The 26451-nt window shown below is 39.3% G+C and overlaps 1 protein-coding gene across 1 annotated transcript in view; it reads left to right on the top strand.

Annotated features, from left to right (window-relative positions):
* The window catches only part of LAMB4 (laminin subunit beta 4), a gene marked incomplete at its 5' end in the record, with an annotated part of 94701 nt that overhangs the window by 51077 nt on the left and 17173 nt on the right, over positions 1-26451 (top strand). Inside the window, 10 exons of the mRNA XM_081283300.1 lie at positions 5426-5603; positions 7244-7387; positions 8733-8964; positions 9393-9550; positions 11030-11254; positions 12140-12360; positions 16891-16987; positions 19242-19617; positions 22369-22529; positions 25442-25647. Coding sequence (XP_081139426.1) covers positions 5426-5603; positions 7244-7387; positions 8733-8964; positions 9393-9550; positions 11030-11254; positions 12140-12360; positions 16891-16987; positions 19242-19617; positions 22369-22529; positions 25442-25647 — 1998 coding nt within the window. The remainder of the gene's footprint in view (positions 1-5425; positions 5604-7243; positions 7388-8732; positions 8965-9392; positions 9551-11029; positions 11255-12139; positions 12361-16890; positions 16988-19241; positions 19618-22368; positions 22530-25441; positions 25648-26451) is intronic.

Genomic DNA, 26451 nt, shown 5'->3' with positions numbered 1-26451 from the left:
CTCCTTGTCTTGTCAGGTCTTTTGGTCATGGCAGGGAAAAAAAAACTGACAAAACAGTTATTTCTCTGAAATTCAATTCAAACTGGGTAATACTGGCAACCTTAACCAAGGTGGCCTAACCCCACATTTGGAGGGCTATGTAATAGTTGAGGTGAGGTTCTACCACATTACAATAGAAATGAAGTAGAAAGTAGAAACAAAGTTTTGAATGGGAAACTCAAACTATCATGCTTTCCCTACCCATACAATTTATCTTCTCTGCTGAGGAGCTTTAATGGAACTGTGCTTATGAACCAACCTATGAATTACAAAAGGAAGAAAATCATATCTAACAAGTTTGATTCAGGGACAAAAAATGCTAAAAGTTGGGAACCCAGACAGAGCAAATAAAGATAAAGGATCCAGGGATCCCTAGATCACTAAGGATATGATGATGACGATGATGATGATGATGATCACAAAACTTGAATTTTTAATAGCCAAGATAGTCCTCATTTTAAACCCATATTCTAAAGATTTCTAAATTTTATAAATTCCAAAGGTTTTTACTTGATGCTATATTAAATATATCCATCCAAATTATCTCTTCGCTAAACGTATACACACCAGGCACTGTGTAAAATATGGGTTTTGCCTTCAAAGAAATCTCAATTTGATACAGAAGACAAACATGAAAATAAAATTATCGCGGTAATGTTTGATAAGTATAAGTGGATGATTTGAAATTAATTTAAAAACATCCATTTGATCAGTTTTCAAGCAATCATTATCTTATATATATATATATATATATATATATATATATATATATATATATATATGAAAAACCCTGAAACATAAATAAAAATTAGGACAGCAATATCATCTTGGATAGCCATCAGAAATCTCAGAAGAGGCCCTGGATTCCTGTTTTAGACACTATTCCCTAAGAGCAGGGTCTCAGATGCCCTGAGACAGGGTCTTGAATATATGTAATTTATTGACGGCATGTTCCCAGGAAAAGAGGAATAAGAGAAATAAGAGAGGTTAGGGAAAGGAACCAAGAAAGGATGTGATCTCCACTGAGGGTGCTTCAATCTGGTCCCACAAGTTTGAATTGCACCAAAGAATTAAATCCGCCTGGAGGCAATGTGGTGTTCCTAAATGTGCCCAAGTCATTGGCTACAGGCTCACCAGTGTCACCACCACCTGCCCTCCAATGAGTACATAAATTCCAGGACAAGATGGCTGACTCCTATTTTCTGAAGAAGACTGTTGTGGTCTTTAGGAGCCAATGCCGTAGCAGCTGAAGGATAGATACACTAGCCCAAAAGGATCTAGATGGGACCTCATTGTGCACTATAGGCCCTGACAGGACGGCCAGCTGAAGAAAGACATTGTACATTTCATTATTACAAATTAACATCTTAATGCTACATTACCAATTTTGCTACTCTGGAAAATACACAGCCAGTTGGGACTGAGTCATTTCAAAGTTCATTCTTCCCCTTAGATTATCATTGGCATCTAAGACCAGAGTACATACCAAGAAGACCAAAGGCAACCTCTGTTCTACTCTGGGTGTGCTTCGGCACAAATGCCTTTTGTCTGGCAGACATAGTAAGACAGTTGAGATTTGTTTTCAGTTGCTCAGATTACATGATATGTGCTTCCATAAAACTGTGTTTGGAGTCAAAAGTATATTAGGCATTCTAGAATATAAAACTGCCATTCTTCTTTTTAAATCCTGGAGCAGACTACACTGGTAAACATAAAGTCTTTTGAAGTTTCTAGGAAAAGAAGTGAGTCATGGCATTACAAAATCCTATAGCTGACAGAGACTCTTGTCATCTGGTCCATCAGCCTGGTTTCAGGAACAGCCAACTCTAAACTGTTCCAGACTGATAGCTATTAATAGTCTCTGGACAGCTACCCTTATCCCCAGTTTTGTACCAACTACCTGTCTCCTGACTCTCTTCCTACCTGTTTTTGTTTTTAAATGTTTATTTACCCTTGTATCAACTTAAATATAAAATAGTAGAAATATAAATATACTTGTTTATGGAACATAGTTTTATGAAGCACTTACTATAAATTAGACATGATGTTACTCACAGGTGCGGACAAGACATATACCATCCCTACCACCCGAGGCTCACTCCATAAAAGGGACTTGTAGACAAGCAGACAACAACAGAATATATGAGAGGTCCTTGGAGTCATAGTGGGTTACTGGCCTGAAAAGCTCAGTATAACTCATCAAATGGTTCTCAACATTCTTTAATCCAACCTATTGATGTTTTGAACAGCTTTCTATTATTATAACCAAGTACCTGAGATAAGCAACTTACAAAGAAAAAAGGTTTATTAGGGCTCATGGTTTTGGTTGGTTGGCTCTGTTGCTTTGGGGCCTGTGGCAAAGCAGCAGATCCTGGTGGGGAGCATGCATGGGTATTCAATGGAACATTTGAAACTTGTAGATAACATCAGAACATTTTCCATTTTATGAGAATGTCTAGTATTTATGACCCCCATGCACTAAATGCCCTTAACACACCATACTCAACCACTGTGATGATGAAAACCACTCTGAATTTCCAGATGTCCCCAGTGGGAGGTGCCTCCCATAGTGAGAATTACTGGGCTGCCAGGTTGGGCAGTGGGGTAGCAGAATGAGGAAAATAAGTTTAGATTTTTTTTTTCCAGAGGCAGTGGAAGCCACTGAAAAGTTTATAAGGAGGGGATTATCTGAACAAACACATTTAAAAGGATCACTGTGACTATGGTTATGGTTTGGATATGTGCTGTTCTCCCAAAAGTTCATGTGTGAGACAATGTAAGAATGTTCAGAGGAGAAGTGATTGAATTACATGAGAGATGAGCCTTGACTGGTGGATTAATTCACTTGACTGGATTAACTGGGAGGTAACTATAGACAAGCAGGGTGTGGGGAAGAAGTAGGTCACTGCGGGTATTCCTTTGGGGTTTATATTTTATCCCTGGTGAGTGAAGCTCCCTCTCTGCTTTCTGGTTGCCCTGGCCTGATCTGCTTTCCTCTGCCATACCCTTCTGCCATGATGTTCTGCCTCACCCAGAGCTAGAGTCTGCTGGCCTTGGACTAGACCTCTGAAACTGTGAGCAAAAATAAACTTTTCCTCTTCTAAGTTGTTCTTGTCAGGTCTTTTGGTCACAGTGATAAGAAGCTTACTAAAACAACTAGAATGCAGAAAGTTGTTGGGAGGTGGCAGGAATGGAAACTGGGACATCTGTTGGGCTGCCACTCTCGTCAGCTAGGGAAGTGGGAGGGAATGGAGAACAGCAAATGCATCCGAGATGCATTTAAGAGGTGGAACTGAGCAAGCTTTTGATTTAGGTGATGTGGGTGGGACACAGGTGGTGGTGGGGTTTGTTGACAGAAAGGGAACAGATGTCAAAATGACCTTGTTCCCTCCACTGAGAGCTTGGCAGATTCGGTGGGTGGCATTACTTAGCAACAGCAGACTCAGAAAGGAGAAATGGTTTTAGGTGTCTGGTTTGTAGTGCTGTGGGGCAACCAATAGGCAATTGGATCAGTGCAGATCTGCATATGTGGAGTCTCATTGAGGCAGATGCAGGAGCCATAGATTCCAATGCCGACAGCCTAGAGGTGGCACCGAGAAAGCTGGAATGGAGTGAGAATGGGCTAATGAGAGAACCCCGAGGATCCCCAGCATTAAGGGGTGAGGAGAGGCATTGTATTAGCTGGTAAAGAAAGCAGAGGGGTGGCAAGAACATTGTTCAGGAAGTCTGTCCAAGAATCAAGGGCCAGAGACAGGACAGTGGTAGGAGGAATAACTGAGATCAAGGAGGTGGATGTACAGGTGGGAGAGATGTGGACACATTTAATGTCAGCTGAAAGGAAGAGACGGAAGCAAGAAAGTGTGGGGCAGAGTTTCCCAATGGTGGCAGAGATGGCAATGGGACATCTCCTCGTAGAAAACGCCTCTCCCTTTGTCAGCAGTTGGAGATGTGGAAGGTGGTGATATTCCAAGCTGGAGTCTGGGAGGCAGGAAGGAGAATTCAAGGTCTATTTTCTCTGTAAAATAAGAAGAATAAGAGGGGACAACATCCGCCAAGAGTGCAGAAGAACCAGGCTAGCGAGTCAAGGAGCAGGGACACCCTGATACACATCCAAGGTTGAGAGCCCACCCACAGGTGTGGCCAACAGCAACTGGGGAAAGGCTGGAGAAGGTTGAAGTAAAGGGCGGTGGAAATTGCTTTCAGTATGAACAAAGCAAAGAGGAGACCAGGGGATGCCACCCAGTCCTGTCTAATTTGACCCACTGAATGAAAACCTATTTTCAATATTGTTTTTAACACCAGGTGTTCAAAATGACCACATTTATGTGGTCAACACACTCTCTACTTTTTCATCCAAAGCCATTAATACACATTTTAAATAGTATTAGGTAAAACAAAGAATTTTAAAAGATAAATAGTATTAGGTCATACCAAACTTTTCTCAGAACATAATAGCCTTTCTTCACATAGATATTAAACTACAGATGAGTCCTCTTTGAAAATAAACTTATTTTGATACATTTATCCCCATGATAGCTAAATGGCCTATGCCAGCATTTCCCAAAATCTTATCTATGAAACATTGGGGTTTTTTTCATATTTATTTTTTAGTTGTACACAACACCTTTATTTTGTTTGTTTATTTTTATGTGGTACTGAGGATTGAACCCAGGACCTCACAGGTGCTAGATGAGCACTTTACCACTGAGCCACAATCCCAGCCCCCGAAACATTGGTTTTCATAAGAGGTCTTATTTGGATATAGGACCAACTGATTAAGTAGCTGTAAACACTAAATCTTAAAAGTATTTTTCCTGGGGGCTGGGACTATAGCTCAGCGAGTAGAGTGCTTGCCTAGCACATGTAAGGCCCTGGGTTTGAACCTCAGCACCACATACAAATGAATAAATAGAATAAAGATTTTTTTAAAGTATCTTTCCTGTAGGACTTCTAGTAACTCTGTATTCTATATTGTGAATCTCTAAGAAGTTAGTAGTTTGATGTAGAACACCACTGTTACCATGTAACTGAAAAAAAGCCAAGAGGAGAATTCTATGGAATTATAGTACACTCTACCACATGAAAAACACTGTCTCAGCCATAATTAATCACAAGTAGCCTAGTTAAAAGTCTTTGATATCTAAGACAAGTTTATTAGCAAGTAAAAAACATCATGATAAAAGGAAATCTAATTTCTTTGCCCTACGTCAATAAATGAAAATACCTAGTTAAAGATTTCTTAAATAATCAAAAATCACAAAGTCTTCAGTGCTAGACAAGTTGAATTATTAAGTCTTTTAAACCATTATTCTCAGAGATCTATTATTTTATATCATGAGAATCTTGGACAGCAGAGGGTTTGAAAAAAATCTCATTATTTCCAAAGCTTGGCCTTATTCCTCAAATCAATTCATGGGAGGATTTCTGCAGCAAGAAAGACATGGATGAGTATCAGCTGCACAATTGTGTTGAAATTGCCTCGGAAGTGGGACCTCAAGTGCTCTCTGGTGCTTGTGAAAGGCTCGTGGCCAGCATGTCTGCCAAGCTACACAATGGGGCAGTGGGTGAGTATCTGTCTAATGGGCTCTACTGAAGCACTAAGACTGTACAAATGCCTTTTGGAACATAAGTGAATTCATATATTCTAGCATCCACTCCAAACCAAAGCCAAAATACCCACCACTCAATCATCAGATGTACAGAGCATTCTGCCAATATGTTAGAAAGATAATTCCCAGTATAGTAAGTATATAAAAGAGGAACCCTGTAGCAGCATTGGAGTGCTGGCCAGCTTGAGCAATGGTCCTATAGGACCCATTTGGAATCCCAGAATTTGAGGACTGGAAGGAACTCCAACCAACTTCTTTCATCCTGAAACCTTCAATAAATTAGGATATTAGGGTTCAAAAATCATATGCAGCTTGCCCATTCACTTAGGTAGAGCGGAGGGTTTCTCAGCTTCCATACTATATAACTTCTGAGCAGCATAATTCTTTATTGTGTGTATGCATAATAGGATGATTAGCCACATCCCTACCCACCTGATACCAGTATCACCCCCCCTGAGTTGTGAAATCCAAAAATGTCTCCTATGGGGCAAAATAGTCCCCTGGTTGAGAAATAGTGCTATAGAGTGAGAGCTCGGGCTTTCTGAGCTCTAAGTAAATGCTTTTTTTTTATAGTGTAGGGCTATGGGTTTAGTGTGCCCACCATCTTGTGAAATATATGAAATGGGGGGAAAATTCATAGGTATACTCCAGCACCAACATAGAGCATTGGAAATTGAAGTAATAACACCAATTATAATAGAATAATTATTAAGCCTGTTTTTTGTACCAGGTATTGAACCCAGGAGCACTTAACCACAGAACCATATCCCTAGCCTTTCTTTTTATTTTGAGACAGAGTCTCGGTAGTTGCTCATAGTCTTGTCTTGCTAAACTGCTAAGGCAATTCTTGCAATTCTCCTGCCTCAGCCTCTGGAGCTTCTGGAATTACAGGCCACCACCATCCCTGGCTTCAATAAATGTTATTTAACAAGTTAATGAAAGGCTTAAAGTGGGCGTGATGGTGCATGCCTGTAAACCCAGCAGCTCAAAATGCCAAGGTAGGAGGATTCCAAGTTCAAAGCCAACCTCAGCAGCTTAGCCCTAAGCAATTTGGCGAGACCCTGTCTCAAAATAAAAATTAAAAAGGGCTGGGCTGGGGATGTGGCTCAAGCGGTAGCTAGCGCGCTCGCCTGGCATGCGTGCGGCCCGGGTTCGATCCTCAGCACCACATACCAACAAAGATGTTGTGTCCACCGAGAACTAAAAAATAAATATTAAAAAAAAATTCTCTCTTTCTCTCTCTCCTCTCTCACTCTCTCAAAAAAAAAAAAAAAAAAAAAAAAGGGCTGGAGATGTGGCTCAGTGATTAAGCACCCCTGGGTTCAATCCCTGGTACCAAAAATAAATAATAATAATAACATTATTATTCTTGAGTATTTACTACATGCCAAATGCAGTTTTAAGTACTACACAGGTATTATTGCCTTTTGATCTGTACCACAGTCCCATAAGGTAGATCCTATATTGCCCCCATTTAACAGTTGAGGCAGTTGAGGGTTAGAGAGGTGCCAAACAAAGTGAACTAGACCCACAAGGGGCAAGGTCCTTATCTGCCACCTCCTTCAGCTCTATCCAAGTTCCTCTGTTCTCTTCAGCCTGCAAGTGTCACCCCCAGGGTGCAGTCGGATCCAGCTGCAGCCCACTTGGAGGCCAGTGCCAGTGTAAACCTCATGTGGTTGGGCGCTGCTGCGACAGGTGCTCAACTGGAAGCTACGGTTTGGGACATCATGGCTGTCACTGTACGTAGAAAAAAGATGCAAGGGGAAATATGCTTGGTTACAATCTTGGCATTTCAAAGGCAGGCAGAGGCATGTGGGGGTTTTAAAGGAAGGGAAATTGGGAACTTGACTGCATTATTCAGGCTTTATGTAGATAAAATGTGCTGAAATTTTTCCTACCACACTTCATTCATCCACTGATCAACCAGCACCAACTGAGTGTAGAGTTCGGTTAGGAATAAAATGTGGTTTGCGTGTCTGGAATTTTGTGTCCTGTGTTAAATGGGAAGTAATTGGTAAAAGTGGGAACACCATGAAGGGAGTTGGCTAGGCAAACCCAGCGTTAAGATATACCCTTTAAGCCCAGTGGCTGGAGAGGTTAGAACAGCCATGAGACCAGGAAGTCAAGAAAGAGCCACCATGGGGCTGGGGTTGTGGCTCGCCTACCACGCGTGAGGCACTGGGTTCGATACTCAGCACTAGATAAAAGATAAATAAGTTAAAGCTATAAAAAAAAACCATGAAGGAGACACCCAGTTCTTTCAGCCAGTTATAATTCAGCTTTCTGGCTTCATATGTAGGGTTTTTAGTTATCTGTTCACTATTTAAGCCATTAAAATATTGTTCCCCACTGAAACCTACCTTAAGAGCCATGAAACCTACAGGTAGATAGGTTCATTCTCCTTTCCAATAGGAGAACATATCTTTTCAGACATGATTCAAAATGGGGTCCTCTTCCTTGGCATTTCTTGGGTGCGGCTGCCTACCTAGTGAAAAGTACCTACCTAGGTCCATTATTACTTTTTTTTTTCTTTTTAAAAAATGTTATGAAGTGCTTACGATATGCAAAGAGATTTACACAGGGAGCAAATACTTCTTCCGTGTAACACGCTATCAAACCAACAGCCCTTACATTTTTGTACAGGGAAGATTGGCTCAAGAGATTCAGTAATTTATCAGAAAAGCATTGGGCCTCTACTACCTAGTCTAAGAAAAAGAAAACTCTGACTATCCCAAGAAGAGTTCTGACATTTTTTACAACATCAAAGTTATATTTTGACCCCCAATAATATTTGGAAGTGTTAAGTCATTGAAAACATATTGCCTATTTGGTTCTTCTGTATAAACAAGTGTTCATAAGATCCAGCTGATCAAAACCTACTGTTTATTGAATGAATCAGTTATTTAAAAAACATTTGTCTGGTGCTCATTATGTGCCAAGGCTTTGTTCTGAGCACTTTACAGACTCATTCTATTCACCTGGGTTGGGACAGCGAATGCAAAAAAAAAAAAAAATCATAATTTTAACTGTTTCATCACCATCATGCTTGCTACCACCCAACACAATTCTCTTTGTTTTATCCAGCATGTCACTGCCATCCTCAGGGTTCGAAGAACACGGTCTGTGACCAAATAACCGGTCAGTGCCCCTGCCACAAAGAGGTGACTGGCCGCCGTTGTGATCAGTGCCTGGCAGGCTACTTCGGGTTTCCCAACTGCCGTCCTTGCCATTGTAATGGGTTTGCTGAACTTTGTGATTCAGAGACAGGGTCGTGCTTCAATTGTGGAGGTTTCACAACCGGAGGAAACTGTGAAAGGTATGGAATTCACATGCACTTTAATTTTTAGATTTTGAAATTTTTGTTCTGATTTCATAAAGGAAGACCTTCAAGTAAATACTCCACAGTATTTAAGTGTAGAACAAATGCCAGGGGTGGGGGAGATAATGGTTCCATCATCCTTCAGAGTCATCTTATGAACCCAGAAAATGTCTGATTAAATCTGTCACCCGCTTGCCTGGCATGCTGCTTTTATGTTTCTCCACTCCAACATGTAAGTTATGAAGGGTTTAAAAACTATACTGTGGGACTTTCAATATAAACCAAACAAAAAAAAATCTTTTACACAACATCTTTTAAAATATTGAGTTTTGAGAGTTGCATAGTCCTAAAGCATAGCAAATCCACAGTTGCTAACACATGACCTTTTCCCAGGAGCATTTGGTAAAAGGAAATTGCTTTGACAGGTGCATCGATGGTTACTATGGAAATCCGTCTTTAGGACAGTCTTGTCGTCCTTGCCTGTGTCCAGATGCTCCCTCAAGCAATCAGTATTTTGCCCATTCCTGTTATCAGAGTCCTTGGATGTCAGATGTAATCTGCAATTGTCTTCAAGGTTATGCAGGTATGAAGTCTAGTTCATCATTTTTCCTCCCATCCCATGCTGCAATCTGAAAATGATTAAATGTTCATAATTTGTCCGCCTTGGACACATGAATGGTGCAGAAGATCAGTTAATGGTAAGAAGGCACAATTTATTGAGTTGCTCTTTCTTTACTGAACAATGAATTTGAAGGATTCAAAAACCAATGACAAGTAAAAACTCATTCCACTAAGCTATAATTGCTTTTAAATAATGTTTTAGAAAATTAACTAAATGAGATCAAGTCAAATTATTTTAAATTATAATTATCACATGCTTAGTAAAATATATATGATTAAGTAGCATATGTATGTTTTGTATATATGTAAAACATCAATATATATGTATAAAACATGTTGTATAAGCAAATAAATAATAAAATTTAATCAGTCAAATGTTTTCTTTGTATAATTACAAGCAAGCAATTTGACTATTATTTAACAGATATAACTAATTTTTTTCAATATCTTCGAGCACTGATTTGGGCATTGTGCAGATACTGCATAAGTCCTAATTCTAAATATGTATCTGTTGCTCCATCAAAATTCTTATTTTAAAGAGTTTAATCATGAATGTGAATACATAATGCAAGCAATAAAAAAACTTAAAAAGTCTATTTGATTTAATTATACTTAAAAAATATGGCATTATTATTTTCTTTAAGGATAATTACCATTATAAATAACAAATCACAGGACTGATTTTCCTCTTGTTTGTGACATCTGAGGTTACACATGGCCTTGGTTAATTGTTGCCTCTTCTTTCTTCTCCAAGCACAGTTTGGCTTGGTTCATCTGTTTTTAAGGACTGAGGCCATCTTTAGGCTAAGAGCATTTCCAAGAGGATAAACCAAAGTGTGGAGAGTGGATCCACCATTTGGGCAGCTAAACAACTGCAATATTCCCTGGAGGTTGGAAGGGTAAAGAATGTTGAAGAGAAAGATGGCTTCTGTATTTGATGCTTAGGAGAAACACCCAAGGGCTCATATATCAAAAACTGCCCTCGCCCTTCTTCACCTTAAACACACCTCCCAGTCCATCACTTTTTTTTGTTTTGCATTTTCCCTTCAGAGCTGCCTCATTGGATGGAAGTTGGGGTGCCACCAGGAGGAGAGGGACTGTTGCACTGAACTTTCAGTCCTGGGGCACATAAGAGTAACTTTGGTGACATAGGAATTAGAAGTACTGTGCCCACAACTCCTTAGTTTTTGATAAAGACTAGAATCTACTCTTCACCAAAGATTTCTTAGTTCTGTATGACCTTTTAATTTTCTGAGTGGAATAATACATTAAAAGGAATATTTTATTTTATTTACAATACTTCTTCTTATTCACACCCCTCAAAGGTGTGACTTCTCTTTATACCTAGAGGAGTCCAAGAATTCTCTATTTACATCAATCCCCCTCCATTACCCAACACTTATGCCTCATCCTGTTCCCTTTTCCTACCACCTGCCTTCAGGTGTTCAGTGTGGAGAATGCGCTCCTGGTTTCTATGGTAATCCAAGTGTTTCGGGAGCACCTTGCCAGCCATGTGCCTGCAACAACAACATAGATGTAACTGATCCAGAGTCCTGCAACCGGGTAACAGGGGAGTGCCTTCGATGTCTGCATAATACTCAGGGTACAAATTGCCAGCTCTGCAAACCAGGTCACTTTGGATCAGCCCTCAATCAGACCTGCAGAAGTAAGTCTGCAAAGCTGTCTGGGAGGAATGCAGTGGCTGAGTAGCAGCTCATTAATGTGTTGTCAGCTTTCCCATGCTTGCTTCATTTAGATTAGTCCCTGCAAGTGAAAGCAGCACCCAACACCAGTTGGGTGATAGGGCTGTTTCACTGAGTTGACACCCACAGAAATGAGTGCAGCATCACCACAGGCTTTCTCAAATGCAGTCTCAAACTGCTGTTGTTCATTTGCCTTTTATGACTCTTGCTTTAACACCTGTCCTAGTAGATTCAAAGCACATTTCTTAAAGTGTGGTCCACAGGGTACCTGTTCCAGAATCACCTGGAGCTAGGGTGAGGTGGGGGGACTCAAATGCACATTCCTAGGTTATAGGCCAGACCCACAGAATTAGAATCTCTGTGAGGCCCAGGAATCTGTATTTTAAGAAGCTCATCAAGTGGCTTTAATGTATAAATGTGAGAATCGCTGTGGAAGACCAAGATTTATTCTGTGAAAAAAGAAAGAAAAAATGTGCACTAAAATATCAGTGGATATTTTAACTATTTCCACTAACCCAAATTGATTTAGTAATCCTTTTTTTTTTCCAAATCGTTTAAATAAAAAGGGCTTCGGCGAATGACATAAGGGGAAAGTGAGGCTTATAGTCATCCTTACTGTGAGCTCCCAGAGCACAGTGGGTTGACACGTGTGAAACTGGCACTTGGGGGAATCAAAAATAATTGAATGGGTTCAGCTTAGATTCTCTAATAAATCCCATGCTATTGTGAGGGTTTTCTTTGATTCCTTTGGAAAAAAACAATATATCCAGGTCTAAAATGCTGTTCCCATGGTTTGTTAAATGCCAGTGTTATTGAATTTACTTCTAACAACAGCTTTCTTATCTCAGGATGCTTCTGCCACCCTTCTGGAGTCAGTCCCACTGTGTGTCCCCCTGGTGAGGAAGCTTGCCTTTGTGACCCCATCACTGGTGCATGCCCTTGTCTACCAAATGTCACAGGCCTGGCTTGTGACCGTTGTGCTGATGGACACTGGAATCTTGTCCCTGGCAGGGGATGTCAGTCATGTGACTGTGACCACCAGACCTCTCAAAGCAGCCACTGTGACCAGGCAAGACACTTTAAAACTTCCTAGTGCATTCAAAAGTGAGAATTTTATTGACTGAAATGTGGCTTTCAAATGTGTAAAGAAAATTTTCTAAGTGTGCTATTGTTTTTAGACATGAATAACCTTATATAGGCACAGAGTTGGTATTTATTTACTAAGGAATGAAAAGACTCAGAAAAAGAGTATGAGGATCTCTGAGTTAAGCTTACCCACTTCCATTTTCCTTAGGCCTGTCTGTGACTGGGGAAGTCAGACTTCCTGCACAACAAAGCCCAGACACCAACCTTCCCTCTCAGGATCATAGGGAGGACCCAAGAAGTAGGCTGTTAACCAGAAATTACTTATTAATCAGGATGGAAATAAACAGGTGCCTTCAGAATCCACAGTTCCTTTTGTTATTGTTGTTGTTGTTGTTGTTGTTGTTGTTGCTGTTGTTATGTTGGTTGGTTGGATTGTTTTGTTTTGTTTTGTTTGCTGTGCTAGAGACACAATTCCATTTTTAAAATGGAGCTGTCATTTCTGAGGACTTATCAGTTTCTTTATGTCTGGTAAAGCAGGATTTCTTCTTTATGTTCAGACCAGCATGAGTGCTTCTAAAGAGCCCAGGCTAGATAGGCCACTGGGAGCCAATGGTCACCACAGAATATACAGCTAACACTACTTAACTATGGTTTTTAGTCAATAAAACAAGGGGCACAGAATTTTTAAAAATTATTATAATATCTATTAATGAAAAAAATGTTAATACCATAATTTGTTTTTTGTTTTGCCTTGTTTGTTGGCTTAATGAGTCCATTTTTCACATTAATAGAGATGGGAGAGGATAAAACAATAGTAAGAAATTTTAGAAAAAGACAAATTCACAATATAGGGATCAGAGTTTAATTGGATCAAAATACTAATTTAAGAAGCTAGAGTAATCATAATTAGTATGCATAGCTCACCTCCAATTTCAGCTGCACTGTTCAATTTATTATTCAAAGGTCAAGTCTAACGTACATTTTTGAAGGTAGTTCTTACATATAGAATGTGTTTTCCCTTCTCTTCTTCCTCTTCTCCAACCCTCCCCCCACCAACCCACACAAACCTACCATTCTCCTTTTTTTAAAATGTAAATTTTTTTATTTTAAAATAGATTTGTGAGAGTCTGATGATAGTACAGAGACAATGTACCCCACACCAGTTTTCCCTGCTGTTAACATCTTACACTAGTTGCCGCAATTAATGAGCCAGGATCAATATATTATCATTAACTGAACTTCATTATTTATTCAGATTTCCTCAGTTTTTACCTAATATCTTTTTTTTTTTGTTTCAAGACCCCATCCAGAACTCACTATAGTGAGTCATTGTTTCTCTGTATGTTAGTCCTGGCTGTGACAGTTTCACAGACTTTCCTTGTTGCTGATGACCTTGACAGTTTTGAGGGGTGTTTTGTAGAATGTCCCTTAGTTAAAATTAATCCAAAGTTTTCCTTGTTAGACTGGAGCTATGGGTTTTGAGAAGAGCTAGGAGGTAAAGTGTTCCCCTTCTCGTCACATATTAAAGGTACATGTTATTAACATGATTTATTACTCTTGATGTGAATCTTGGGCACCAGGCAGAGGTAGCACTGGTCAGGTTTCTGTCTTCTAAAGTCACTCTCTTCCTCCTTTGCACACTGTACTCTTGGATGGAAGTCGCCACACACAACCCACATTCAAGCAGCAAGGAATTATGTCCACCCCCTGGAGGGCAGAGTATCTCCATAAATAGTTGGAATTCTTCTGCACAGGGGATATTTTTGTTGTCGCCCATTTATGCATTTATTCAATGTATTTATATCACCATGAATTCATGGATACTTACACTATTGGTTATGGTCCAACATTATTTTGTTTTTAAATTCTTGCAACTTTAACCATTGGAAGCTCATTCATTAGGCCTCTGTGTCCTCTTGACATATCCCTAAATTGTAGGAGTTTTCAAAGTACTTCCTTATTTTTTTACACTAAAAAATGTTTCAGGCTCATCTTTATGTATTTCTTGCCCCAGTCCTAGAATCAGCCCCTTGTCCAATGAGTGCTGGTTCCTTTATTGGAGATAGTGTTAGAGTTCAAGATCTGGATGCTAGGTGAACACACCCATTTTTTGTGTTCTCTTCTTACCTGTAGCCACTAACCATGGAATAAATTGGTAGAACGCCACAGACTGCTGGGCTTCCTGATTCATGAGGGACTTCTAACATGGATGACTGCTCTGTCCCACATGCCTCTTAGACCCTTTGGGAAGCATCTTTGTAGCATTACTCAACACTCAGTTCAGCCATGGAAGCTAAAGGAAGCCTATGAAGCTGAAGGTCAGATGACATTGGTTTAACCAAAAAGCACCTCATGGCAAGGGTAATTTATGTTGTTTGGTCCACTATGGATCCCATGGGGAAGGTTACTCTCTACAATCAGGAAACACTTTTCATTGGAGTATAGAGAAGACATGTGAACAGTTAGATTCCCAGATGTTCATACAACTACTGATAAATGTCTCTGTGTCAGCCAGGGGTGGCCCCTAGTGCATTCCCACAGAGAGATCCCAACGTGTTGTCCAATGTTTTCATCAACAGTTTAGCAGAGTTGGAGTATTTCTCAAATGTGCAGATACTGCAAAGCTGTAAGTTAATGTGCAAAAGACAGCACAACCTAACAGGCTGTCGTGTAGGCTAGAAACAAAAGGAAATGTTAACAGGGTAGAAGTAAAATTGTGCAATTAGGTTTTTAAAATCACTTGCACAAATACTGGATAATAACTTGGCACCAGCTCCTGTGAAAAATATCTGAAAATTTTCACTTGCAAGTTCAAGCTTCAAGTGAGCCAGCAGCGTGCCAGGCCTGCCAAAGGGGTGATGCCTGTTCCAACTAGAATAGGGTCACAGCATGCCCAGCTCAGGGCAATCATTGCTCCATATCTGCTCTGCTGGTCAGGAAGCTCCAGGAACATTGTGGTCATTTCTGAGCACCATATTTTTTTGTAATTTTTTAAAAAGTTTTAATTAACACATAGTAACTATACACATTTATGGAGTAGAGTGTGATATTTTGATACATATTCACAATGTGTAATGATCATGTCAGGATGCTTGGCATATCCATCACCTCAATTATTATCACTTCTTTGTGTTGGGAACATTCAAAATCCTCTCTTTTAGCTATTTTCAAATATGTAATAAATTATTAACTAGTCACCCTGTTATATTATAGAAGACTAGAACTTAATCCTCCTGACTGTATTTTTGCACCCATCAACCCACCCTCCTCTATTCTCCCCTCTCTCTATCCTTCCAGCCTCCTCCATTTCACTCTCTACATCTATGAGATCAACTTTTTAAGCTTCCACATGCATATGAATGAGAGTGGTCAGGATTTGTCTTTCTGCTCAGCATCATATTTTAAACATAACATAGAGGTTATGTCCAAAAGAAGGCAATTAGAATAAGGGATAGAACCATGCTAGTCTGTGATGAAGGTTTGAAAGAATTGGAGGCAGTCAGCTTGGAGAAGAGATGCAAAGGCCAGTTGAGATAGCCATCTTTTGTTAAGAAAGAGGGAGGCTCCCTGTTTTATACAATCCCACAAGACAGGACTCATAATAATAGGAACCAGTTACAAGGAGGCAGATTTTGCATCAGTAGAGAAACCAGTGCCCAACAATCCAGACCAACTAGCAGTACAACAGGCTCAAGGGCAGCAAGCTCCCCATCATTCCCTTTTTTTTTTTTAGCAGAAGCTAGTGGGAATCTAAAGATGAGTAGAAGCTTGGTAGACCCAGTCACTTTATGAATCTAGCTGCTAATTTACTGGAAGCCTTTTGACAGAGTTGACGTTTAAGCAGATTTGGTCAAGCATAGTGTAGAACTACTACAATAGTGATTTATGTTTGTATTTTTCACATATTATCTTCTAACCTCCTCAGTTTTTAGAACAACTAGTCAATAATCCAGTTGGGAGGATTCAAGAAAGTTTAGCCTTCTCCCCTACAGTTAAATAACAGTCATTAAATGATTAACTATAAAGTACAAAACAATTCTTTTTTTTTTTATTTTAGCAGAACCCTAGCTCAGTTAATACAATCTACATTGCACATTCCTTAATGGAAACCTTACTTGCCAAATTAATTGATGAATGTTAGACCAGGTCTTTGGCTTGGCTCCCCATCTCTCTCTTCTGGGGGAAACTCCCATAACTGTAGAGGGAAAGAATGTGGCCCATTTCCCAATATGTGTTTTGTTTTCATTTACATCTGTGTATGTTTCCCCACTTGGGGCCACCTGTCCCTGAACAGCTGGACACAGGCGGTATATCCAACAGCCTAGAGCCAAAACACATTAGCTCCTGAGTCTCAGTATTATCCAGGGTGCTTGCTGGCCGTGGGAATCATCCTTCTCCGCTTTTGCACAGCTGTATGTTCTAAGTCACTGGAGGGAAAAATGTTCCCTGTGCAAATGCATTATATTTCACACCACAGAGCTCGTCCCTTCCTCACCCGTGACTGTTCTCACAGCTTACAGGCCAATGTCTGTGCAAACTGGGCTATGGTGGGAAACACTGTAGTGAGTGCCAGGAAAATTATTATGGAGACCCATTCGGCCAATGCCTTCGTAAGTATTGAAGCTCTTTAAGCATGTGAGTACACTCAGCTGGCCCTGCCGTGGGCACATGATGAACCCACTGAGTTTCAAATTCCTTCCTTTGGTTGTTGATTTTAGATGTGGACTTCATTTGAAAATTCACAAAGTTTTATCTGAGTTTTGAAAATAATCTTTTTGTAGCCCTACAAAAAAAAAGTTTTCTCCTATGCTAAAACTTTTAGCCTGTATTAAAAACCAGCCTATATTCAAATCCCTCAAAATTGTGTCAGGCATGGTAGTGCATGCCTTTAGTCCCAGCTACTAGGGAGGCTGAAGCAGGAGGATCTCTGAATTCAGGAGTTTGGAGCCACCCTGGGCAATATAGTGAGACCCCAACTAAATAATAATAATAATTCCTTGGATTCACTACAGTGGAACAGACCTTTAGGACCATGATTCATAACCAATTTTCTGATGTTTACAAGTGTTTGGGGGAAAATTAACCATTCTGGTCTGAGGGAGAGGCTGGGAGATAGGCATAGGAAGCCAGAGAGATAAATATTTCCTCAAAGTGACCCATGACCCTGGGTCTATCCCATAGTTACTTAGTTAATAAACATTCATAGAACGCCTGCTGGGTGTTTTAGGTGTCACAAACAATGTGACACCACCACTCTCTTGGAGTTTCTTCCAGTGGCCTTCATTACGTATGTGAGCCCTAAATAGCAGCATTTCAAGCAGCTGTGTCCAATAGAACTTTCTGCAGTGAGGGAAATGTTCAACCGCCATGCTGCCCAGTTACCAGCTACAGGTAACTAGCATGTACTGAAACAGAGGATCAGAATTCTTTATTTATTTCATTTTAAATAGCCACATACAGCTAGTGGGTGCCACATTTGTGCAAATTTACAGTCTGGGTTGGTTCTAGGGAACAGGATTTTTTAATCCCCATTTAAACTCACCTTCCAAAGGAGATCAATCCAAAGAGATGCCAAATGTGATGGTCTTGCCATCATGGTCACCCCTATATCGCCAAGCATAATAACTCTTTCCTCCTCTCCATTTCTGAAAAAATGGTCTCTTGTGGCTAAAAGTATTGCCATTCTTCCCTTGCCCCCTTCAAATATGTGTTCTCAGTGAGTTTTCTCCAGGCTACATTTTATTTAGTTTTCTAAGTGGAATTGATCATTTCAAAACCAGGAAAAGGAGCTGGCAATGTAGCTCAATGGTAGAGGATTTGCTGAGCATACAGAGGCCTGGGTAAAATCTCCAACACTATCACCCCTAAAAGAAAAGAAAAACCAAAAACAGGGAGAAATTTTAACTCTTGTAAATTTTGTCTTAGAGGACCTCTTTTTCCATAATCATCTAATATTCCAATAATCTTATTTCATAAAAATGCTTTCACCTTTTATTGTGAAGCAATAGAGAAACTTTACAAATGTTCCCCACAGGCCACAGACTCCACTAAAGCTCCTGGAGGAGACCAGGTAAATGAGGAGGGAACCTTGCCTTCCAGCTGGGGAAGTGATATAACACCACCCCCAGGGCTTCCTGCTGAAGCCCCTGGACCAAATCTGATAATATGTGCTGGATAATATCTAGTTGAGGAGGTTAGGGTGTTAATCAGTTTGTATTTGTAATTGGCCTTATTTATATTCAAACTGTCAAATGCCTTTTAGATCATTTGTTTCTTGCAATTAGTTGAAAGACATGGACCAGTGATTCCCTAATCTTTGAGAGATTGCAATGATGGCAATAGCTTCCCACATCGTCCATCCTCTGATTTGATCAGGAACCTACTCAAAATGCTATGGGGCATCAGATAAAATTTCAAAATTCAGATAATATGCATTTAATTCCCCCACTTTTTGAGAATGAAATAGCCCCCCTTATGTAATGGAAGACATCGTGGGTCAGCACACCAGCACACCTGGGACTTCTTTGAGGCAGTAGCATGTCTGAAGTGCTACCCACCATCAAATCCATATGTCTCTCTCAAACAGATAAAGAATATACATATGCACACACACAATATATAAAACAGTTTCCCAAATTTTCCATATAGAAACCATGAACTGATTTGCTATTAAAATATACAGAGGCATGTATATACAGAGGCATGACCATTTCACAGATCTCTGAAATTGTACAGTTTTTAAATAGCCACCTTAGAAACATACGTTGGAAAGATTCTCAGGAAAGAAGAGAGAGCTGTGTTCTTGAGCTAGTCATAAGCAAAAAACCAAGTGACATTCTTTGCTTCTTTTCTCTTCCTTTTTAGCATGTGACTGCAACATAGAAGGAACCCAGAAGCCTATCTGTGACCCAGACACAGGCATGTGCCACTGCCGGGAGGGTGTCAGCGGCCAGCGATGTGACCGCTGTGCCCGGGGTCATGGTCAGGAATTCCCTACTTGTCTTCGATGTCACTTGTGTTTTGATCAATGGGACCAGGCCATTTCTTCCCTCTCCAAAGCAGTGCAAGGGTTAATTAAGCTGGCTGCTAACATGGAAGATAAAAGAGAGACCCTGCCGGTCTGTGAGGTCGACTTCAAAGGCCTCAGAGAGAACATGTCTGAAATAGAGAGGATTTTGAAACATCCTGTTCTCTCATCTGAGGAATTCTTAAAAGTCAAGGATTATCATGACTCTGTTAGGTAAGCTCTGTGCTTGAGGGAAAGATAGCCCAGCTCCTGACTTACCTCAGCTCCTGCCTCTGTCTTCATTGATATCAGGGAATAGATAAGTGTTCAGTTAATAACCAGGCTAGTAACCCTGCTGGTCTGTCTTTCTTGCCTTGTTAGAATTGTATGTGATTTTTTCCAGATGCCATTGATTATAACAAAAAGACGGTCAATAAGAGGTTAATTGAGGGGTGGGAACGTAGTTCAGTAGTAGAGCACTTGCCCAGCACACTCAGGGGCATGATTCCACCCACAGAGAAAGGAGATTAATTGGGAAGTTCAAACCCAGCAGAGCTGAAAAGACAAACTGGAAGTATAGTTGTTTCTAATACAAATAATAATATTTTTTATCAAAGCACTCATGGAAAACTTGCTAAATTTTCCCAAATTTTTCAGTTGTTTAGAAGCCCATACATTAGTGTGCAGTCTTATAACAAATATGGTATTCCTTCAAAATGCAAGATTGTTTTTATTACATATTGTTGATTCCTTTTTTTTTTTCCATTCATCAACCATTTCTCAAATTACATTGGTTTCTCTGGGCCAGAAATCAGCAAACTACAGCCCACAGGTCAAATCCAACCCAGCCCTTGCTTCTGTGAATCAAGTTCACTGAAACATAACCAACCCCATGTATTCACGTACCCTCTGTGGCTGCTCTCCCTCTGGAATGGCAGAGTTGCACAGTTAGGACAGGCACCTAGACTCTTGAGGCAGAGTGGGCCAACTTGCTCTGGGCAAAACCTGGATGAACTGGGTATAGTTACTATCCTCAAAGAAGCTCATAGTTTACTAAGAAATCTCAAAAAGTGAGGTTATATAAACAATGTCTCCACTCCCCATTAAAAGTTTCTGAATTAAGAAATAGTTGAAGCTATAGAGTATTATTTCCTACATAACTTAAGTGTAACTCTAAGATTCATTATCGATATGCAAATATCTCAGATATATAAGACAATTGCTTAAAAGTTACACAAGGAAGGAGATACAGCCTACTTGTATAGTTCAGAGAAAGGGTCACCACCTCATAAACACAGTGATAGGGCCCAGGGAAGTCACATGGCCAAGTCAAGCTGGCCAATGAGAACAGACACATCTCTACCCTCTAATGACTTTTGCCCTGCAAGATTTGGGCCCTGTGACCAAATCCCCCTGCTTTTTATGAGACACAGACATTTAGATTTTCATGACATGTTCCCATTTTAAAGCATTCTAAAGCTAACCCAATAGCACTTGTAAAATGCACTAAGTGGCCCAAAGAAAACATGCCTGATGATGAGCATAGGCCAAGACCAGTGGTTTGTGGTTATAGATGTCAGGAAAATGTCAGTATACCAACAAGAAAGCAGAATGAGCCAGTCAACAAAAAGACTGCAAGAGCCCTAAGTAGAGCCAGAGAGAAGACAGCAGAAGGGGGGTCCCGGGGCCATGCCTACAGTGACGAGAAGACGGTGGTGGCTACCAGTCTCCTCAGAGAAAGGCTTGTGTTTCCTATTCCATCCTCCCACTTCGTTGTGCTCCTTTGCCATTGCCTCACCAGGGGACTCCCAGGCAAGGATTGCCTTCTCCTGTGTTTGCCTTTTTAAGCCAAGTGTAATTATATAATGAACATTTGCTGGATAAATTATAAATCAAAGGGGAGCAGGAAGACAGAGAACCTGGGATGTCAAAAGCATGAACTGGGAAGTCAAGTCTCCCTGGTTTGCATCCACTAGATATGTGTAGCTTCAGGAAGGTGACTTAACTTCTCCAAGCTACGCTTCTTCGTGAACAAAAGAGAGAGAAAGTGTTTGTTTCATAGGATTCTTGGGAGAATTACTCAAGATGGGACACTTAGTATGGAGTTTGGCACATAGTATTTAAGGAATAACAATAATTATTATTTTTATTGTTATCACTATTAGCCTGAAGAATTATAGTTATGACAACTGAAGCCTGAAGGAAAAGTCTATAGAAAAGAAAGAGAAGAAAAAGCTAGGAAAGCATTAGCTAATGTTCTGTACTTGTGCCAAGATAAATTAGTCCCATAATTCATGTTCCCTTAAGTGTACCCTCCAAGATTTTCACCCAGTTTCTGCATCACAAAGGATATACTGATAATCTACTTGAACCAGCTGTATATGTTGGACCCAGCAAATTGAGGTTTTACAAAGATATGCATGATCAAAGAGCAGATAATACAAAAAAAAAATAGACCCAGAACATACTCACCTTGTCACTCATGAAAATTAAAGTTAAGACCCTGCACAGAAGGAACACTGAAACAAACGTTGTTGAACATAGATTTACTCTAAATTAAGAACTGATTTTTACTTTAGGCTGTGTGACGTGTTCTTTGTTATCATGTGTTGCAAACCAGAGGTAGAGGGGCTCTTTTAAATTGATTTAAATGAACCATGTCTAAATACATGTTTTAAAATGCAAAGCAAAGAAAGAGAGAGCATAAATAGTTGACATGGAAAGATTATAAACCCTTATTCTGCCAGAATTGGTATACAGGTATTAGTTTAAATGAAATATTTCAGGAAACTTAATTAAGAGAAAACAAATGAACCATAAACAGAATTATAGAGTCAAATGAAAAACCGTGTTTATGGAGGGAGTCCCTTCTAATTGAGTACACCCAAGATAATAAGAGCAATTAATGTGGCATGTTTTTTCAGTAATATATCACACATAATACCTTACCCTCAGTAAACACATTAACCCTCATTTCTTCAACAGAAAACAAATCACGCATCTAAATGAACAATTGAAAACGGTGTACAAATTCCAAGATCTGACAGAAACCATAGTAAGGATGAGGAATGAAACAGACCACTTGCTTGAAAACGTTCAGGAGAAAATTGATTTGCAATCTAGCATTCTTAATGCAAGCACTGAAGGTAAGAAGAAAAATGGTCTTTGACTGTTTCTGCATGAAGTTTGACGAAATCCATCGTGCATTCCATTAGTGAGTCATCCCATACTTAACCATGGCGCCTGAACACTTTAGAACATGCAAACACACCCATTAAATGTTTTGTTTGTATATGAAGAGGTCAGCTTTTCAAACATTGCAGAGGCTGGATAACACTTGCTCAAAATAACAAATAAAGGTAACAATATCTGATTCTAAACAAATACTAAAACCCAAAGAAATCTAATGCCAAACCCTATAAGGTGTCTTGAGTAATCAGTAACTTAGAAATTCTAAGATGGATATAAGCAAATGAGAGAGAGGTTTCTGTGCCTTCCTGGGTGTAAACTACTGCATTTCCAGCAACCACAAATACAAGGGAATATGCAGCAAAAAGAACTAAACACAACATTTCTCATAAGAACTTTGTAGGAGTTAGTCAAGCAACATACTAGAATTCATATTGCATAGTTCTTAAAACTGAATGTGAGCCGTGCCAAACCAAAATCAACTTACAGAATAAATGGAACTCTAAACAAAACCGTGTAGTTCATCTCCTGTTTAAGATGACATCCCTATTGTATTTGGTGATGGACAACCTATTACTACCAAGGGAAGCAATACTGAATTACCTACCCTGTCTAATTAAGAAGAAATGGGAGAAAATACATGTTTTTCATCTAATTTCAACCCCCAAAGAGGGGGCAAAAAATACAATTAGGAATGCCTAATTTCCCTGAAGAATGCCTACATTTAGTGAAATGAGTTCTACCACAGATCTATTAATGATGCTCAACACAATTTACTGATTCCTAATCTGAAATAATTTGCAATCTAGCATTCTTAATGCAAGCACTGAAGGTAAGAAGGAAAATGGTCTTTGACTGTTTCTGCATAAAGTTTGACCACATGCTAATCCTCTCAAATTTGCAATCCAACAGTAGTTACCCAGATTTTTCTGTATTCTTGACACTATGCTGGTCAGTAGAAATAAGGCAATGAATCATCAAGTACCTGCCCTTGTGTTATTCCTGTCTGCTGAGGGAGACAGGAATAGAAACAACCATTTTAACACTAGCAACTGCTTTGGAAGCAGAGTAGCAAAGAATTCTTCCTGTGCTTATTAGGAAAGGCTTCAGGGAGTAGGTGGCCATTGAACAGAGCGTCACAGGACGGAGATAAATGTGTCATATAAATAAAAGCTAAAAATCATTCCAAGAAATAGGAACGTGTTTTTATTTTTTTCATGATAAATGAGAAACGTGATATATTAAGAGCATGACAATGGTAAGAACCAGAAAGTTTGAAAAGATAAGGTGTGGTTGTTTTATGCTTATGTAGGAGGTAAAGATCAGGAGCCTGACCCCCAGTTCCAAAAATGTAGAGATATAGTTTAAAAGTCTAATGTATGTTAATCTCCATTAAAATATACCATATTACATTCATGAATTCATGTTTTATCACAAATACAGAAAATAGAAGTGTTAAGAATGCAGGCTCTCGAGTCAAACCACTGGGTTCAAATCCTGGCTTGCTATCTTACCAGTGAGGTCTTGGCAAATAACTTACCTCACCAGAGCCTCTGTTTTCTCATTTGTAAAATGATAATGATCACACTAATGTGTTCTTCACTGTGTTTGCTGAAGACTGAGGAAGAAAATCAAAGCATAAGCATATAGAAAACACTCAACTGGCAACCAGGTGCCTGTAATCCCAGCAATTTGGGAGACTGAGGCAGGAGGATTGCAAGTTCAAGGTCAGCCTCGGCAACTTAATGAGGCCCTAAGCAACTTAGCAAGATCCTTTCTCAAAATAAAAATTCAAAAAGCGGGGCTGGGGTTGTGACTCAATAGTAGAGCGCTCACCTCACACATGCGAGACCCTGGGTTCAATCCTCAGCACCACATAAAAATAAATAAGCAAAATAAAGTATTGTGTCCAGCTACAACTACAAAATAAATATTTAAAAAAATTTTAAAAAGGGTGGGGATATAGATCAGTGGTAAAGCACCCCTGGATTCAATCCCCAGGAAAGGAAGAAAGAACAAGAGAAGAAAACTCTCAACTAGCTATCCTTAGCTAACATCATCAGCCTCAACATCAGGGGTCTGCAAAGTGCAGCCCTAGGACAATTCCTGCTGATGGGCTCTTTTTGCAAATAAAATGTCATTAAAACACAACCTTAGGGGCTGGGGTTCTGGCTCAGCGGTAGAGCACTCGCCTAGCACATGGGAGGCCCTGGGTTCGATCCTCAGCACCACATAAAAATAAATAAAATAAAGGTATGTGTCCAACTACAACTGAAAAAAAAATTAAAAAAAAAAAAAACACACACACAACTTACCTGTTGTTGCTTTCCACTTACAATGTCAGAGTTGAGTAATTGTGACAAAAACATCATGGCCAGCAAATCCTAAAACATTAATTCTCTGGCTTTTGCTGAATAGTTTGTCAACTCCTGCTCTTTACAGTCAAGTAAACTTAATTGTTTTATCATATTAGAGTTTATAAAGGTGTTTATAGCAACACTTTATATTTGTGACATATTTTACAGAATTTTTCATATTATCTCAGTCCTCAAAAAGTATTATGAATTTGCAAATAAACAAAATCTAAGAGATTAACTGATTTGCTCTAAGATGTATCCAGACAGTAGAGAGTGGAACCAGGACAAATCCATCCCAGTGGACTTTAATGTCAAAGCTGTGTATCTCATGTCCAGATCTATTATACTATGTCTCTTCTTCCCCATTAAAGGCAAAATCAAGCAAGAGGATCTTGAAATTTTGTAGTGAAAGTTTCGACCAAGACAGTAGCCAAACTGTAGAATGATCATAGTGAGAGATGGTGCACTTATTTTTCACAAAATTTAACTTTCCTCAATTTGTGTTGATGTAGATTCCTTAGAAAATATCAAGAAGTATTACCACATATCATCATCTGCTGAAAAGAAAACTAATGAAACTGGTTCCATCATAAATAACTCTGTAAACACCAGGACCAGCTTGCTTACCATTTTAGATACACTGACCTCAAAAGAAAACTTGTCATTGGAAAAGTTAAAGCAGATTAAGATACCAGATATCCAAATATTGAATGAGAAGGTAAATACTCATAACGGTACGTAAAAGGGTTGGTGGATTCTGTGTGGTCTACAAATTTCTTAATTGTATCTCCCTGTCTTTTTTAAAAAAAATATTTGTTGGTTGTAGATGGATACAATACCTTTATTTTATTTGTTTATTTTTATGTGGTGCTGAGGATCAAACCCAGTGCTTCACATGTGTTAAGCAAGTGCTTTGCCACTGAGCTACAGCCCCAGTCCTCCCTATTTTATAGTTTATTTTTTACTTACTTTTAAATTTAGATTAATAAAAGTGTGAGCAATTCAAATATATAATATATAAATAATATTTAATATATATTTTCTCAAAATATATAAATATATTTAATTTTTATTTTTGATTAACTTTTAATCATATTAAAGATTATTGCTTGACTATTGTTTTATATTATTTACTATTTCTGAAATGGTATACAGATTGTGGGCATTTACTCCTCTTGCTTTTTGTAAGTAAAAGTTAAGACCTATTTTATTTTATTTTTTGGTACTGGGGATTGAACTGAGAGGCTATTTACCAGTGAGGTACATTCACACTCCTTTTTATATTTCTATTTTCAGGACAGGATCTTGCTAACTTTCTGAGTCTGGTCTCAAACTTGGAATCCTCTTACCTTACCCTCCCAAACTGCTAGGATTACAGACATGCACCACTGTGCCCGGCTAAATTAATACACATTTTAAAAGAATAAAAATTGGAATATAAGAGGTTATGAGGGGAATGGGATAACAAACATGGAGGGAAATGAATTACAGTAGATGGGGTAGAGAGAGAAGATGGGAGGGG

Source organism: Spermophilus citellus (assembly GCF_964194105.1).
Source record: "Spermophilus citellus genome assembly, chromosome: 3".
In the NCBI taxonomy this organism is placed as follows: Eukaryota; Metazoa; Chordata; class Mammalia; order Rodentia; family Sciuridae; genus Spermophilus; species Spermophilus citellus.
Note: the sequence above shows the minus strand (reverse complement) of the source record. Positions and strands in the feature narration are given on the sequence as shown.